At 40.3% G+C, this 16,036-nt stretch overlaps 1 protein-coding gene across 5 annotated transcripts in view; it reads left to right on the top strand.

Annotated features, from left to right (window-relative positions):
• The window catches only part of PHF20 (PHD finger protein 20), a 98,901-nt gene that overhangs the window by 58,225 nt on the left and 24,640 nt on the right, over positions 1 to 16,036 (top strand). For all 5 annotated transcript variants that reach the window (XM_053926111.1, XM_045194486.2, XM_024559158.3 and 2 more), the window contains one exon: positions 11,637 to 11,915. In XM_053926111.1, the coding sequence (XP_053782086.1) occupies positions 11,637 to 11,915 (279 nt within the window). The remainder of the gene's footprint in view (positions 1 to 11,636; positions 11,916 to 16,036) is intronic.

The following is a 16,036-nucleotide window of genomic DNA, read 5'->3' as shown; positions in this document are numbered from 1 at the left end:
TTTGATGAATTGTCAGAACTACTCTCTGAATTAAGGCATCTGGGACCCCTATTTTAAAAAGTGTTTTATAAAGAAAAAAATAGGCATTCTGCTATTTGTTTTTTCTGTAAATTTCAAAGCCAGCAGGTGCTGGGAAAAATTAAAACAACTAAAAGAAAAAGAAAGTCTTCCCTTTATAATTTTCTCATTCTAAAAAGAACTATGGTACAATTTGGTGTGTGGTTTTCCATCCTTCTAGACATGGTTCTCTGCATATGCTTATACAAATATACATATAGCTTTAAAAAACATAATAATAGCACCATATTCTTTTATTAAAGGCTTGCTATTTTTATTTATGGTAATCTTCCATGTTAGTTCATTATCTCCTTTCACAATTGCATATGATTTATTTTGTTGTATGAATATTCCATTATTTATTTAACTATCCCCTGCTGAAAGACATTTATTTCTAATTTTTCACTATTCTCCCTGTTTTATAGGCAAAGAGCCCAATACTTGCCAAGGAATGACTTAGGCAGAGCTGTGTACTTCCTAGATGGCGGGTGTGGTGATGCATGGTCTGTGGCTCCTATCTTCCAAATGAGTGCCTAATGCCATCTGAGGAGATGCTAGGCTCTGTGTGACTCAATCCCTGCCTTAGGGTAGTTGTACAGTGTGTGATACAAAACTCCCACTGCTCTTGAGGGGACTCCTCAAAGCAGTGTGTACACTCTGAGTAAGAGGCTTGTTAGTAAGGTGGCAGACTTGAAGAGCAGTATATGGTACAAATGATGTCAGCGTCAGACACAGTGGTGCCTTTGGAATTATTTAATTTGAGGGGGGAATTCTTTAATTCGATCTGGAATGTGAGTGGTGTTCCTGGTGTTCCTTTTGGAACAGAGCTTAGTGGTGAGTACAGGATGATCCAGGAAGATTGCTGGGAGAGGGGGGTATTGTTGAGAACTCATTCACCAGGAATGTGTTATGTAAGCAAGCAGGAAGGAGGGCGGTGTCATTGTCAGAAACATCTAGGAAGGCCCCCTTGAGGCCAGGATGCTGCTGTGTTAGTCATTGTTTAGTGACTGCTCTCCCAAGCTTGTGCCAGTCGTAGAATTTCTAACCTGGGCTGGAGTCACTATCTGAGACTTGGGAAGAGGGCTCCTGGGCAGCAGTGGGAGAAGCTGGGGACTGGAGACAAACCTAGTCCTGACATGGCTAATCCGGAGCATAAAAGAGGATTAGCTGCTTCTGAGGCAGCTCTGGCGTTTGGGACAACTCTGCCATCTTGTGGAACAAATGCTCAGTGATTTTTGTGAGTGCAGAGTTGCAATCCAGGCACTAGGCTTGGCAAGGTTGCTTTCCTCCTATTTAGATACTCTGGCCTCAAAGGATTTTTCTCTGCATGTATTTTTAAGAAATTTTTATTTTGAAGTAATTTCAGACTTATAACAAAGTTGCAAGCATAGTACAAAGAATTCCTGTATAGACTTACTTCAGAGAAACTAAGGTTTGGTTACAGGCCACTGTAATAAAGTGAATATAGCAATAAAGTGAGTCATAATCTTTTTGCTTGTGGAGGGTCTTGCCTTCAGTTTGTAAAAAACACAGTATCTGAAAAGTGCGATAAAGCGAAACTCAGTAAAATGAGGTGTGTGTATATATCGTCAGCCAGATTCCCCACTTGTTAACAATTTACCATGTTAGCTTTATTATTGGTTTTTGAAAATTTTTTTATAAGAGTTTCTTTGAGCCAAACTGATGACATATGCCGGGGAAGCAAGATTTCAAATGTTCTTATTCTGTTTTGTTTTGTTTTTAAGATTTTACTTATTTATTTTTAGAGGGTAAGGGAAAGAGAAAGAGGGAGAGAAACATCCATGTGTGATTGCTTCCTGCTCCCCCTGCTGGTGACCTGGCCCACAACCCAGGCATGTGCTCTAACTGGGAATCGAACCGGTGACCCTTTGGTTTGCAGGTCAGCACTCAATCCACTGAGCCACACCAGCCAGGCCCCTATTCTGTTTTTTAAAGTATTTTTTCTGAACTGTTTGCAAACAAGTTGCAGACCTGTGCCCTCGAATACCTCAGTACATATTTCCTAAAAACAAGAATGTTCTTTTATATTATCACAATACAACTATCAAAATCAGGACCTTTATCAGTTGTAGCACAAGTGGGAACAATTTTTTTTGTTTTTTTCTGGTCAGAATCTAATCCTGGATGACACATTGGATTTAATTGTAATTTTTTAAAGTTTTCTTTTATCTGAAACAATTGTTCAGTCTTTCTTTGTCTTTCATGACTTTAATATTTCTGAAGAATATGGTGTTCCTCAATTTGGAGTTTTCTGATGTAGTCTCATGATCAGATTTAGGTTATTCACTTTTAGCAGAAATACCATGTAAATAATGTCTTTCTCAATTGTATTGTATCAGGAGGCGTATGATATCTGTCCCACTTACTGGTATCGCTAACTTTGATCACTTGGTTAAGGTAGTAACTACCAGGTTTCTTTACTGTGAAGCTATTATTTTTTCCCTTTATAATTAAAAAATTTCTTGTGAGGATACTTTGAGATTATGTAAATATCTTCTTTCTTTATTAAATGTTTGCCTACTATTTTAGCATTTATTGATATTTCTTGCTTGATACAATCTTAACTCATGGTTGCCTAATGGTGATTTCTAACTCTCATCATTCCTTCTCCATTTCTTAGTTTGTATTCTATTTTAAGAAAGAGCTTTCCGTTCTTTTTTTGTTTATTGTATTTATTTATATCCACATGGACTCATGGATTCTTACTTTGTTCTGTGGATTATAATCTGTTTCTGTCGTTATTTATTTTAATACCCATTTTTGTCCCAGATTTGTTTGGCCAGTGGGAGCCCTTCAAACTTGTTACTGCATCTTCTCTTCTTTGAGCACTTCTTTACTTTCTGGCGTAACAAGATGTTTTAAGCTTATATTTACCCAGCCCTGGATTTAGCTATTTCTCCGAGAAGTTCTACTTCTTTTAAGTGGAGAAATTAGAAACCAAGATCTGAGTGCTAAGTGTGCTCATTTTCCTAGGGTACACAGAGAGAAAATGTGGAATTTTCTCTTTCCCACCTGCCTTCCTAGCCCAAGCCCCTTTCTGGAGGTATCCATTATCAACACTTTGATTTCTCGCCTTCTGGTGTCCTTTCTGTGCATTTTTATAATATCTTTCCCCCCCCCCCACCTATAACCATACGTGGAATTGTATAGTAGGTACTGGGCAATTTCCTGTTTTCACTTAATAATATGTCTTGAGATTATCCATATCAGTAAGTACAGAGCTACTTTACTCTCTTAAGTGGGCTGGTTAGAAGTAAATAATTCAGACTTCCTATAATTTTTATAACTGTTTCTCTGGACATTTTGGTGGTTTATTTTTTTTATTCTAAGCATTTGACTGGAATTGCAGTAATAGTTTAAATCTGTTCATGTTTTTCTTTTATTGATTTTTTACTTCAGAGCTGAGAAAGTTATTCCTTTACAAACTAAAAAGTTTTATTTATTATAGTATTTGAAGTACATGTCAAAAAAAGTATTTTAACTACTGGGTTCACGTGGTATCATTGCTGACTAGAATACCAACTGAATTAGGAGTTGGTGCTGAGGGAATGCAAGACAATGAGAAGTGGTCCTTATCCTCTGGCTGGAAAAGTGACAAATAACAGGATCCAAGAGTAGATCCAGAGTGCTAAAGATGGGCTGTAGCAGATGGTCACTTGTCCCCGGAGTTGATGGCATGTGGTCCCTGGTTGCCGGGGCCATTTGGATGCCTTTCCGCACATGTAGTAAGCTGGGTCTGGATGGAGGTGAAGACTTGGCTGAGCCAGGGAAGAATGGCAGGGAGCGGACACAGCATGAACAGAAGTATGAGCTGTGGGAGCACAAAGCAGTTGCTGGGGCCAGCAATGGGCTGGGGCAGATGCTGAGGCCTCATCGTGGGTTAATGGGAGAGGCGTCTCAAAAGCAATATGGTACTTGGAATGCCGGCCTGAATAATGCCAATCAGACTGAATATCACCATCACAGTTATCTAACTGTGAGGTTTTGAGATACTAGTAATAAATATACAAAAGAAGGGGGTTAAATAGGACATTTATTTCTAATCCAAGTTTCAAGAAACACAGTATAAAAACCTTTTTTAGTATAAAAGCAATGCATGCTTATTGTAAAAGGGAAAATATTAAGTGTTACTAGAAAAGTGAGGGCTTCTGATCCTACTCTGTGTTATCTACTGCTATGTTAACAATACTGTTGCAAACACAATGGATCAAAACACACACGTACTTTCTCACAGTTTGTGAGGAGATCAGTCACAGCTTAACTGGGTCCTGTGCAAGGCTGCAATCAAGGGGCTGGCCAGGGCTGTGTTCTCCTCTGAAAACTGTACTGGGGAAGGGTCTGCTTCCTGGCTCACATGGTTGTTGGCCACACTCAGTTCCTTGCAGGAAGTCAGACTGAGCGCCACAGTTTTTTGCTGGCACTCCCAGTTCTTTGCCGCGTGGACCTCTCCATAGACTAGCTCACAACATAGCTTGTTTCATCCAGCCAGCAAGGAAGTGTAAGATGGCTGTTACAATATTATATACCATAATCCTGAAAGCGACATGCTGTCACCATTGCCGTGTTGTATTAGAGGCAAGTTACCAGTCCTTCCCACACACAGGGTGAGGGGATTTATATGTGGTTGTAACTACCAGAATGCAGGGATTATTAGGAGACATTTTACAGTCTATTCCCCCACTGCCACCACCACCAAATAAAAAACCACACACAGTGAGGAAAACATTCCTTAGAATTACTATTCTTAAAAGGAAATTCAAATTCCGTGGACTATTTTTCTCTGTGTAATAGTAACATGGAGAGGCTGGAAATCACATGAGGAAGAACACAGAGCGTTTACATGAAAATACCAGTAACTATTTGCAAATACTGATTTCCATCCATACTGCTTTATAAAACAGGATTAAATTGGTTTCTACCCCAAGGGTAACTTGATTACCCTTAGCTCTCGAACCAGGCTTCCACGAGGATTTAATGTACATTTTCCTGCCTTCTGCGTCCTAGGAATTCTCCCATGTTGACAAGGACCATAGCATCCCAGGAGTGGATGATGTCACTTAACAGGTACCACCACTGACAGGTGTTCCAAAAGAACTGTCCTCCCGTTGGGAAATACACATCCGTGTGTGAGACTTGGGATTTATGTAGACAGTGGCCTGCGGCCCTTTGGGCAGCCAGTGGCTCTCTCGTGTCTTGACCGTGCTTCCCACACCGTGTGTCTTTCGTCACAGGACAGCTTTCTGGGGAAGAAAATAATGTGCAAGTATAAAAGAAGTTTGTTGCCTGTTCTACTGTGAAAATAATATGGCTATTGTAAACATGTTAGAAAACACGGAAAAGTAGAGAAAACTAATTTTGTTTACTTGAAAACCCATAATCAAAGGTTGCCATTGTTTACTTTCTTACAATTCTAAAAAATAATATATACTATTACATTTCATATATTAGTCTTATATATGATTTTATGTTTTGCTCATAATGTTTTTTTGTGGGTTTTCTTGAGCATAGTTATGCTGTGTTTTTTACATTAAACTATGTCAAACACTTTTGCTGGCTGCATCAGTTTACTGTTCCTGTTGTGCTTTTATTAATCTTCATTAATACATCAGCCTTTGATGAATTAGATGTTAAAATTTTGCAGGTCAAGCCACTGATACATGAACCCCTGGCTTGGACTATGCATAACATCATTTTAAGCGAGTCACTGTGAAACCAGTGACAACTATGATGACAGCTAATGTTCGAGTAACCCATTACAGTTGATAAGGGTTTTTTCTCCTCTTACTTCACGGAGACACGCAGGAGGCTAACTCCCTTGTTTGATGTATGTAGTAGTACAGTAAGTACTGTAAGAGAGGAAAGTGAACACACTCTGTATTTCACATTTTAGAATAAAGAGTGAACAGAACCAACTGTAATACAGATAGAAAGGGACAGATGCATGATTTATTTTCCATGAAGTACTTACGGAGATGCAGAGAAGGCAGAACAGAATCTTTTCTGCTGAGAAACCAAGGAGGAAGTATTGTGCAAGGAGGTGGCATTGGAAGGACGAGCAGGGCTTGGTTTGCATATGGGAGAAGTGTGCCAGACAGAGGGAGCCACGTGGACTGCACTGGCCAAACTGGCAGCGTTCATTGTGCGTACAGAGAGTTCATTGTGTCTGTGGTAAGGGACGAGTAGGATAAAAGTATAAAGGTCTGGGAAATTTTCTATGCCTCTAAAAATTTGTGGAGTTCAAAATTAGTACATTTTGTAAGACCTTCATGAAAAAGGAACAAATACTTAAGTCTTGGGGTATGTGTATTTTATGTATATATATGTATGTGTATGTATTTTTTTGCTGTCATTTCATTTTAACACATAATTCTCATCATTAAAAAGTGAACATAAACACTAATACTATGTAATATTTTTTATCACTTTTCAGTTTGGGGGGTCTGAGATTATGGTTATTGTGTAATCTATCAGATTTTCTCATAGGCTATTATCCATAACTGATTTATACCTTATTTGCTGCTTGTCTCATCCTGATACTTGTGTTGATTGTTCTTTTCCAATAGTGCAAGGTGGATTACTAACAGGCTTGTAATTAGAAGGACATGCATATCAATGAGTTACACTGTTACCAAATTGAATTTACAGGGGAATCTTCCTGAACTTCCATTGTTGAAGATTCATAATTCTCAAATCTTTCTTTTAATGTTTACTCCTTCAGACAACTACCAGCAACTCATTTTTTGTTTTATCCATGTTTATCTTGAAGGGGGCTCTTAGCTTGGCCAGAGGCTTCATGACAGTGACACCTGGCAGTGTCTTCTCTCCTAGGGAGTTTCTCTGTTCACCTGAGCCTCTCAGAGGCAGGTGGCCCACCTGCATGCCAGGCTTGCTCTCCTTTGGAGGTCCAGCTGTTCCTACCTTCTGCTAAGCAAGGGTTTTGCTTTGGGAGTTTTTATCCTGATAAACTAAAATTTATTTCCTTTTGAGAGGCTTACTAGGTTCAGGCTGTTACAACAGAACACCCTAGACTGGGTGGCTTATAAACAACAGGACTTTCTTTTTCACAGTCATGGAGGCTGGGAAGTTCAAGATCAAAGCTTGAGCAGATTCAGTGTCTGGTTAGGGCCTACTTCCTAGTTCCTACAGTTCTCACTGTAACCTCGCCTGGCAGAAGGGATGAGAGCTCTTTGGGGTCTCTTTGATAAGGACACTAGCTCCTTTATCACGTAATTGCCTCTCAAAAGCCCCTCCTTCAAATGCCACATTGGGGATTAGGTTTCAGCATATGAATTTTGGGGGTCTGTAGCACTGTCATACCCGGTATATCTTTATTTCAGCAGATAGTTTGACCACATCTCTCTTGAAATCTATCTGTGGACAAGGAGGAAATAGATATATGAACGTGTTGGTGATCTGCATGGATGAAATTGAATTGGCTCAGGCAATTTTATCCAGAGTGTAGATTAATTGATTGGTGTAAGCCTAATCAATTCCATAGGCTGTCCTCAGCCCTGTCCATCAACAGCCTGGGAAAAGACCTAAGAATATATGGGACTACAGAATCGAGTTATAAAATTATTGTACTAAAATAATAAGATGGAGTTTATTAGGGCTAAATGTAACTTCTTTTATATAGATTGACCAAACTATTTGGGGGAAACAGAAATGCACTTTAATTCATGTTTTAAAAAGACAACACAAAATTCAGGGTTTTGGTGGACTAACCTTGGTACTCTCTGGCATTGTGATTATTTAAAAAAAAAAAAGTCTTTGGCTGCATTTTGTAAAAGTAAGATGTCCCAAAATGTTGGAATAATAATCCCACTGAATAGCCATACTTGAAATCTTGTGGTTGGTTTTGGATTTCACATTTTTAGGATGTAGGATGTAGGCAAAACAGTGCTGACAGAGTGAAGTGTCTCCCAGCCAGAGCTTTAGAGGGCTGGTCAAAGGAATGTTTTATTGGTTGATAATTATAATAGCTCTTTCTAGCTATGTTCCATAAATGACAAGCCTGTTTACTAAGATGTATTTTATATTCAAAATGGCCCACTTTGTGCCAGGTACATGGTAACTATGGCTCTCTCTCCAGTTCTTTGAAATAGGTGTTATCACTCCCTTTCATAGATGAGAAACTTGAGTAATCAGAATGTTTTAAAAATGTGCACAGCTTACCTATACAATTAATGAAGGGCAGAGCTGGGACTTAAAGTTGGCCATTTCCATTATAGCATACTGCCCCTGGCATGAGCGTGCAGTGAGGCTGCGAGCGGCAGTGACTTCTGCCCTTCTGCTTATGAGCAGGTTAATTCCTGAAAGGCTATTTATTCATAAGTCCCATTTGTTCATCATCCCAAAATGATACTGTGTTGTAATAAGACACTTAAATACCACACACTTTTCTAGACTCATTGCATGTAGTTTATTTAATTCTCACACCTCAGTGAAGAAGTTACCATTATTATCTCCAGTTGCACACGAAGAAACTGAGGCAGGAGGAATAAGTAAAGGACCCAGGATTTGAACCAGGTTGTCCAGCTGCAGAGCACACACTTTTAACCACTGTCCTATCTTACTTAGCCTTATGCAAATGACAGGTGTACAAGAGTACAAAATTTTCGAATAGAGAGAACAGTAATTCTTTATAAAATTGGTTCAAAGTTCTCACTTTCAACTCCTTTTTTCATATATAGGCTTTTAAGTTTTTATTAACAAATTATTTTATATATAATTGATATGTAACATGTTTCGGGTGGTGAATATAGTGATTTGACATTTTTATGCCTTACAATGTGATCACTCCATTAATTCTAAGAACCATCTGTCACTGTGCAAACCTATCACAATTTTATAAACTATATTCCCAATTTTCTTTTTCACTCATCCCTGTCTCCCTCCGCTCTGGCAACCATCCCTCTGCTCTCTGTTTCTATGAGTCTGTTTTTGGTTGGTGGGTTTTTTTTTCAGATTCGTATTAAGTGAAACTACAGTATTTATCTTTCTCTGACTTACTTCACTTAGCATAATACCCTCTAGATCAATCCATGTTGTTGGAAATGACAAGATTTTGTTGTTTATTGCTTCATATTTCATTATTTATATGAACCACATCTACTTTATCCATTCATTATAATGGCGGACACTTAGGTTGCTTCCATATATCGTGGCTGTTGTTACTAATGCTGCAATGAAAATAGGGGTGTGTGTGTCTTTTGGAAATAGTGTTTTCATTTTCTGCAGGTAAATACCCAGAAGTGGAATTGCTGGATTGTATGGTAGATCTATTTTTAGCTTTCTGAGACATCGCCAAACTGTTTTTCATAGTGGCTTCACCAATTTACAGTCCCACCAACACTACAAAAGGGTTCCCTTTACTCGGCATCCTCTGACAGGTGTGAGGTGGTATCTCATTATGGTTTTGATTTGCATTTCCCTGATGATTAGTGATGTTGAGCATCTTATGTCTGTTGGCCATCACTATGTCTTCTTTGGAGAAATGTCATTCCATGTCCTTGTCCCATTTTTGGATCAAATTGTTTTTGTTACTGAGTTGTATGAGTTCCTTGTATGTTTTGGATATCAACCCTTTATGGGATATATCATTTGCAAATATATTATTTCATTTGTAGGTTATCTTTTTGTTTTTTGATGGTTTCCTTTGCTGTGGAGAAGCTTTTTACTTTGATGAAGTCCTGTCTATCTTTGCTTTTGTTTTCTTTGCTTGAAGGGACATACCCGAAAACATACTTACTCAGACTGATGTCAAATAGTTTGCTACCTATGTTTTCCTCTAGGAGTTCTGTGGTTTCAGGCCTTATATTTAAGTCTTAATTCATTTTGAGTTTATTTTTGTTTGTTGTGTAAGAGAGTGGTCCAGTTTCATTTTTTTCATGTGTCCAGTTTTCCCAGCACCACTTGCCGAAGATCAATTTCAGTTTGTACATTTTTAAAATAATTCAAAGATGTTTGCATTTCAGCATTCTTCTTTTGCATTATAAATAATTTTTATCACAGATCTGGGCTTCAAATACAATTCAAAGGATGGTTGGGTTTACCTGAACTTTAGTCCTCAGGTTGTGGCAGTCAGGAGTGCTCTCTGATCTCATACCTTAGTTTTGTTTACACAGTGGTAAGTGGAGTTGTCTGGAATGAGTTTTGAAATGCTGTCGTGTGGAAAAGGAATTACTGTGAAATGGTCAATATTTAACCTTTTTAATCCTACAGAAATGGCAGATTCATGTGGTTTACCCTAATAGGCTCAAGAGGAGGGAGTTTGAGAGAAACTACTTGTTACTTGGCTTTAAGAGAGAATTTTAGGATGAATCAGAAGTTTGAGTTTTTAGTTTCTCTCCGACATGCTTGTCCTATACCGTTAGTCTGAGAAATATATATTCCACTTTACTTTGTTATTACTTTTTCTTCTCTTAACTGCATCTAACTAAGCCTTTTATATCTCTTGTCAGGGGTGGAAAGTGAGTTTAAGGAGTTCTGCTTTGCGGGGGTGGGTGTATGTGTACAAGTTTTTTACCTGTTTAAATTGCCTGTATAGCAGAATCCATCAGATCTGCAGTCATACCCTAGTGCTACAACAGAGTATGATTTAGGTTGAGTTTCAGAATTTTAAAATTTATTTTGATTATGGAATGTTCTTCAAAAAGTAATCATAATATTTACCAAAGTTTCAGCACACTACTCCTAATGGAACTTGTATCATTGCATTTAGGAAAAATTTGATTCACTCAAGAAAGCGTATTTTTGGGTGATCTGTAGAGGAGTGACTTGAGTTGAAGGTGATTGCTCTCATTTGAAGGAGGGCTTCAATAAACTGGTTTTCTGACACATGAAGGCCTTGTGACAGCTTTACTTTTGCCATTGATACAGGAGACCATTGCCTTCTGTTTGGTTTGCGGGGGTGTTCAGACTTTGTCTCTTGAATTTGATCATTGAGCTGTCCAAGTTCTCATGCCTTGCAGCTTCATTCAGTTGTTTTTTTATAGTCTTGAGTCCCTTTGGTGAAACAAAGTACATGGCAATGAAATCTCAAAACCGTTCAGTACTAAAACCTTTATAACAGTTACTCTCTCCTTGTGCAAAAACTGTTGTAAGATCCCTTCAGTGTATAAAGAGATCCCCCCAGCATAATCCCTAGTTCTGTCCACACAGAGAGCCACTGGAATGGCGGTGAGTCTGAACCTAGTCCAGCACATCAGTAACAAGTGATGGGTTGGGGTCTTGATTTTTGTTTTTAGGATTTTCCCTTCTTCTTTCCTCAAAGTCTGAAACCCTGAGACCTTCTAGGGCAGCTTCAGAAAAAACAAACATGTTGATTTCTCCTTTCAAAGGGTGAATCACAGTTGAGTCTCTATATTATTTACCCTGAGGTTGAATTCCTTCTCTCCAAACAGTAATTTTTGGGAGGCAACAGTCCCAGTGATGTCTTCAACTACGCATGCATGCTGCTCTTTCACTTTCTATTGCCACATGTTAATGTGTGTATTGTAATAACTAAGATAAGCACAAGGGATCTTTGTGTGTGTGTGTGTTTTTTTTTCTTTCAGTAACAAATGCTTTTAAGAAAACAGATGATTTGGTGACATCTAAAGCACCAGCTGTCGACTTTGACCACAAATTTAGGTGCAAGGTTGTGGATTGTTTAAAGTTTTTCCGCAAAGCCAAACTGTTGCATTATCACATGAAGTATTTCCATGGAATGGAGAAGTCTCCAGAGCCAGAGGAGAGCCCAGGAAAGAGGCACGTCCAAACGAGGGGCTCTTCAGCTTCAGACAAGGCCAGCCAGGAGAGCCTGACCAGGAAGCGAGTCTCTGCCAGTTCCCCAAGTAAGTGTTTTCATTCTGTGTTGTATCTGTACCACAGAGGGCTCTGCCGCTCAGGTCGCAGTGCTTGCATTTCTGACACAGAAAGCAGGTATTGGTCTGGTCCAGTTGAATCCCAGAAGGTTGAAAATGACAAGTGATCCTTAGGGTTTACATTATGGAGCTGTGGCCCCTCTAGAGGAAGCAGAAATACCTATCTCTTGTTCTTACCTCAGCCTTTTGCTGTTCAAGTTACCTTGAGAAAGTGACTTAGCCTCTGAAGGCCTCTGCACTCCCCGTATGAAGTGGGGACAGTTAAGGAAAGGGGGGAACTCCTTCCAGAGCCAGCAGGAGACCCTGTGCTCAGGCCTGTAGGACAAAAGAACTAAAGGGTGCTACCTGGCCCCAGCTGGGTAGCTCATTTGGTTAGAGCATAGTCCAGATTGGTCAAGGTTGTGGGTTTGGTCCCAAATCAGGGCACATACAAGAAACAACCAGTGAATGCATAAATAAGTGGAACAACAAAATCAATGTTTCTCTCTCTCTCTATTTCTCTCCGTCCACCCCTGCTTCTCTCTCTCTCAAAAATCAATAAATTAAAAAAAAAATCAATAAATTAATAAAAAATTTAAGGGTGACACCTGATTTTCCTGTTGGGTCCAAATTTGAGTCTGATTTCACATAATTGCATCCCAATAGCATTGTTTATTTTGCATAGAAACTACAATAGTGGTAGTAGTAAGGGTTACCATAAAATCTCATGTTCAAATTATATTACAGAGAACCTTTTTGGAGAGTTCTTCTGAAGCTTACAAAAATTGAAAAATTACATGTTCCTGGGGAATTGCAGGAAAATTAATGAGTTTCCAGTAAATTCTACAAGTTTCCCAGCTTCTTTTTACCTAAAACTGTAACATTATGTATCTTTTGCTTATAGTTTCTCCATTAAAAAACATATGTGTTAGATGGCATGTGAAACTCCTGAGACATCTGACAGCATTTCTGAAATCAGGTGTCAGGACAGTAGGGCAGGGCCAGGCAGAGTAAGGTGATCTCTGACCCTGTGTGTGAAACCAGTAGGTGGGTTGTTGCCATTTGGTATCATTAAGAAGCCTGGGTGATTGGGTTTCTACTTTTATGTACCACCCTCAGATCTCATACTAATGTAGATTAAGTATTCACTTAATGTCGTAAATAAGTTCTATGACTTTAGGTGAAACAATGTATAATAAAACCAATTTGTTACTGTAGGCTTATTGATCTAAATAAGAGTTAACCAGCAGGAGCCTCAGTTGTAATCAGCTGTGAACCGGGGGCAGCAGACACGTTCATGCTGCTGGCTGTCAATGAGAGCGAACATAGCAGGGTGGTCAGGAGGTTGCATGGGCCCGGGGCTCCAGAAGGCCCCCCCCCCCATTCTAGGCATGTCCTTTCACTTTGTCCCCCATCAAAGCCTCTGTCCATTTCCTCACGGTTTTGCTTATATTTGACTACTCTGATAGCTAAATTTCTTAGGATTTGGAAGAATAAAACCAATTTAGTAACTCATCTGTCTTGGTGTATCTAGGTTTCACCTCCGACTTCTAAGAAAGCCCTTCTCTTTAGGAGTAGAATTTCAGACATTTGAGGGGAGTTCAGTTGGGGAGATGTTTCAAGGTGAGATCTGATACCAGGCAGCCTATGTCCTGGTTCACAGGCAATGTGAACTTGACATTATGCTTAAGTGCAAAACAGAATATTAAAGGATTTGTGCTGCTTGGGGATAATTACTGTAAAAAAGTACCCTTGTTATGCTGCGTGTGCTGACTATATTAAATGGAAAATTGGGTTCTAATGGACTTCATAGATGGAGATTCCTGGGACTTCTAGTCCATCAGGACCAGAACACTCTGCAGAAATCTTTTTTGGGGGGGGGGGGTGGGGGGGGCAGGGGGGGCGGGGAGTGCCTCAATTTTCCTGCTGGTAATGTTGGCGGGAGATCCAATTCTGGCCTGAGAGTCCAGAGACTGAGTCTTGGCTACTTGTCTCCTTGTACTCTGAGCTCTTCACAGATCTGATTTCCTCATTTCTTTATTTTTTGTAAAAGATTTTATTTATTTATTTTTACAGAGAGGGGAAGGGAGGGAGAAAGAGAAGGAGAGAAACATCAATGTGTGGTTGCCTCTCACGTGCACCCTACTGGGGACCTGGCCCGCAACCCAGGCCTGTGCCCTGACTGGGAATTGAACTGGTGACCCTTTGGTTTGCAGGCCCGCACTCAGTCCATTGAGCTACACCAACCAGGGCTGATTTCCTCATTTCTGAAGTGATGATGCAGAACCTTTAATGTGGAGAGAAAAGCACATAAACAGATACAGTGAAAAGAACTAAGTCCTATATTGGGGACATATAAAGTGCTGTGGAAACACAGGTTCAGACTTTGCCTACAGAGCAGGGTGGGATGTTGAGAAGAGAGGGTTATGTTTGAGTTAGGCCTTAAAGGGTGATGGTAGGTAAGGGTTGGACCAGAGGGCAGGAGAATAGGATCGGCATTCCTGTGCTGAGAACAAGCAGAGCAAAGGTTTAGAGTCATTGAGGCCAATGAATGGTCATTATAATCTGTTCCTGAGGTGGCTGCCTTCAGAAGTTTCACTTCCCTCAGTCAGGCCTTTAGTCTCATAAGTGAATTTGCATGGTCAATTTAGATTTGCTTTTCCAAGTGAGATTTCTCATAATACCAGAGTCCATTTAATAAATTCTCTTCAGGGGCAAGTTCAGGCTTCCTTGGTATTTGGGTTTGTTTCTGCATAGGTGAGTTCAGTCCTGAGTAGAGGGTTGGCTCACAAAGGATATTCGAGGATCAAGAAGAAGCTTTGGTTTAAGTTCTCACTCTGGATAAACCTTGGTTCGGGCAGAAATGAGCCTTGGGACAGTGGGCACTTCTTTGTCACAGTCTGCACCTTTTCTTATGCTATTAGACTGGCCTTCTCACAGGGACATGCGCTGTCTCCTTTCAAGGAAGAGAGCAATATGAACTTAATTAGTTATCGATTACCATGTAAAAGTAGTTGGCTTAAATAAGACGGAGGTTTATTTCCTTCTCTGGTCAGACTGCAGGTTCCCACATGAGACTCCATGAAATGGTCCAGGACCAGACTTCTCCTCGGTATTCCCCAGGCCTGAGGTTCAGGTGTTGCTCTCCTCTGCATGGCCCACAATCGCTTACCACCATGCCTGTCTTTCAGCTGCTGGGAAGGGAGAGGGAGGGGGGCATGCCTCTTTTCTTTTAAGGGCACAATCCAGAAATAGCACTCTTCTGTTCTTATCTCACACATCAGTACCTGGCTACACCTCTGTCAGGGGAAGCTGGAAGATGTACTCTTTTCATGTAGAAGAAATAAGGAAAAGTGTATTGGAGAATGCATGGCAGTCTCTGTCATATGAGCTAAGGCAAAAAAAAAAATATATAGGGTTTGAGAGAGGGAGTTACTAGGGGCCCTTTTGGGCTAATGTCTGGGTGGTATCCATAGTGAGGAATTGATGGGAGATGAGGCTGGGGAAGTAGACATGGTGTGCCCTGGCCAGCTGGCTCAGTTGGTTGGAGCATCATCACACACACCAAAAGGTTGTGGGTTCAATTTCTGGTCAGCACACGTACCTAGGTTGCAGGTTCAATTCCTGGTCAGGACACATCCGGGAGGCAACCGATTGATGTTTCTCTCTCACATTGATGTTTCTCTGTTTCTCCTTTCCTGTTTCTCTAAAATCAATAAACATATCCTCAGGTAAGGATTTAAAAAAATGTTGACATGGGGAAGTGATAGTGTTAGGCCATGAGTATTACTTCCTCTGATAGGCAGTGAAAGTCTCTCCAAGAGCATGCCCAATTCTGATCTGCCCTTGAGCTGCCATTCCCTCTCTGGTCACTGCTCGTGCCAGCTGCTCTGTGGTGGGCAAGCAGTTCTTCCCTGGGTGACGGTGATGCAACTCTTTCCTCTTCCCTTGTGGAGGCAGCAGGTTGATGCCCTTCTTCTGTCAGCACTCAGTGACGATCTGATGGAGAAGTAGGGAGCAGGCATATGTGCAGAGGGAGCAAGAAGGGCTCTGGTGTTTCTCCTGAGGGGTGCCTGCAGCCTGAGGAGAGGACAGGTGTCCATCCTGGAAAA

This window comes from Desmodus rotundus, chromosome 6 (assembly GCF_022682495.2).
Source record: "Desmodus rotundus isolate HL8 chromosome 6, HLdesRot8A.1, whole genome shotgun sequence".
In the NCBI taxonomy this organism is placed as follows: Eukaryota; Metazoa; Chordata; class Mammalia; order Chiroptera; family Phyllostomidae; genus Desmodus; species Desmodus rotundus.
Note: the sequence above shows the minus strand (reverse complement) of the source record. Positions and strands in the feature narration are given on the sequence as shown.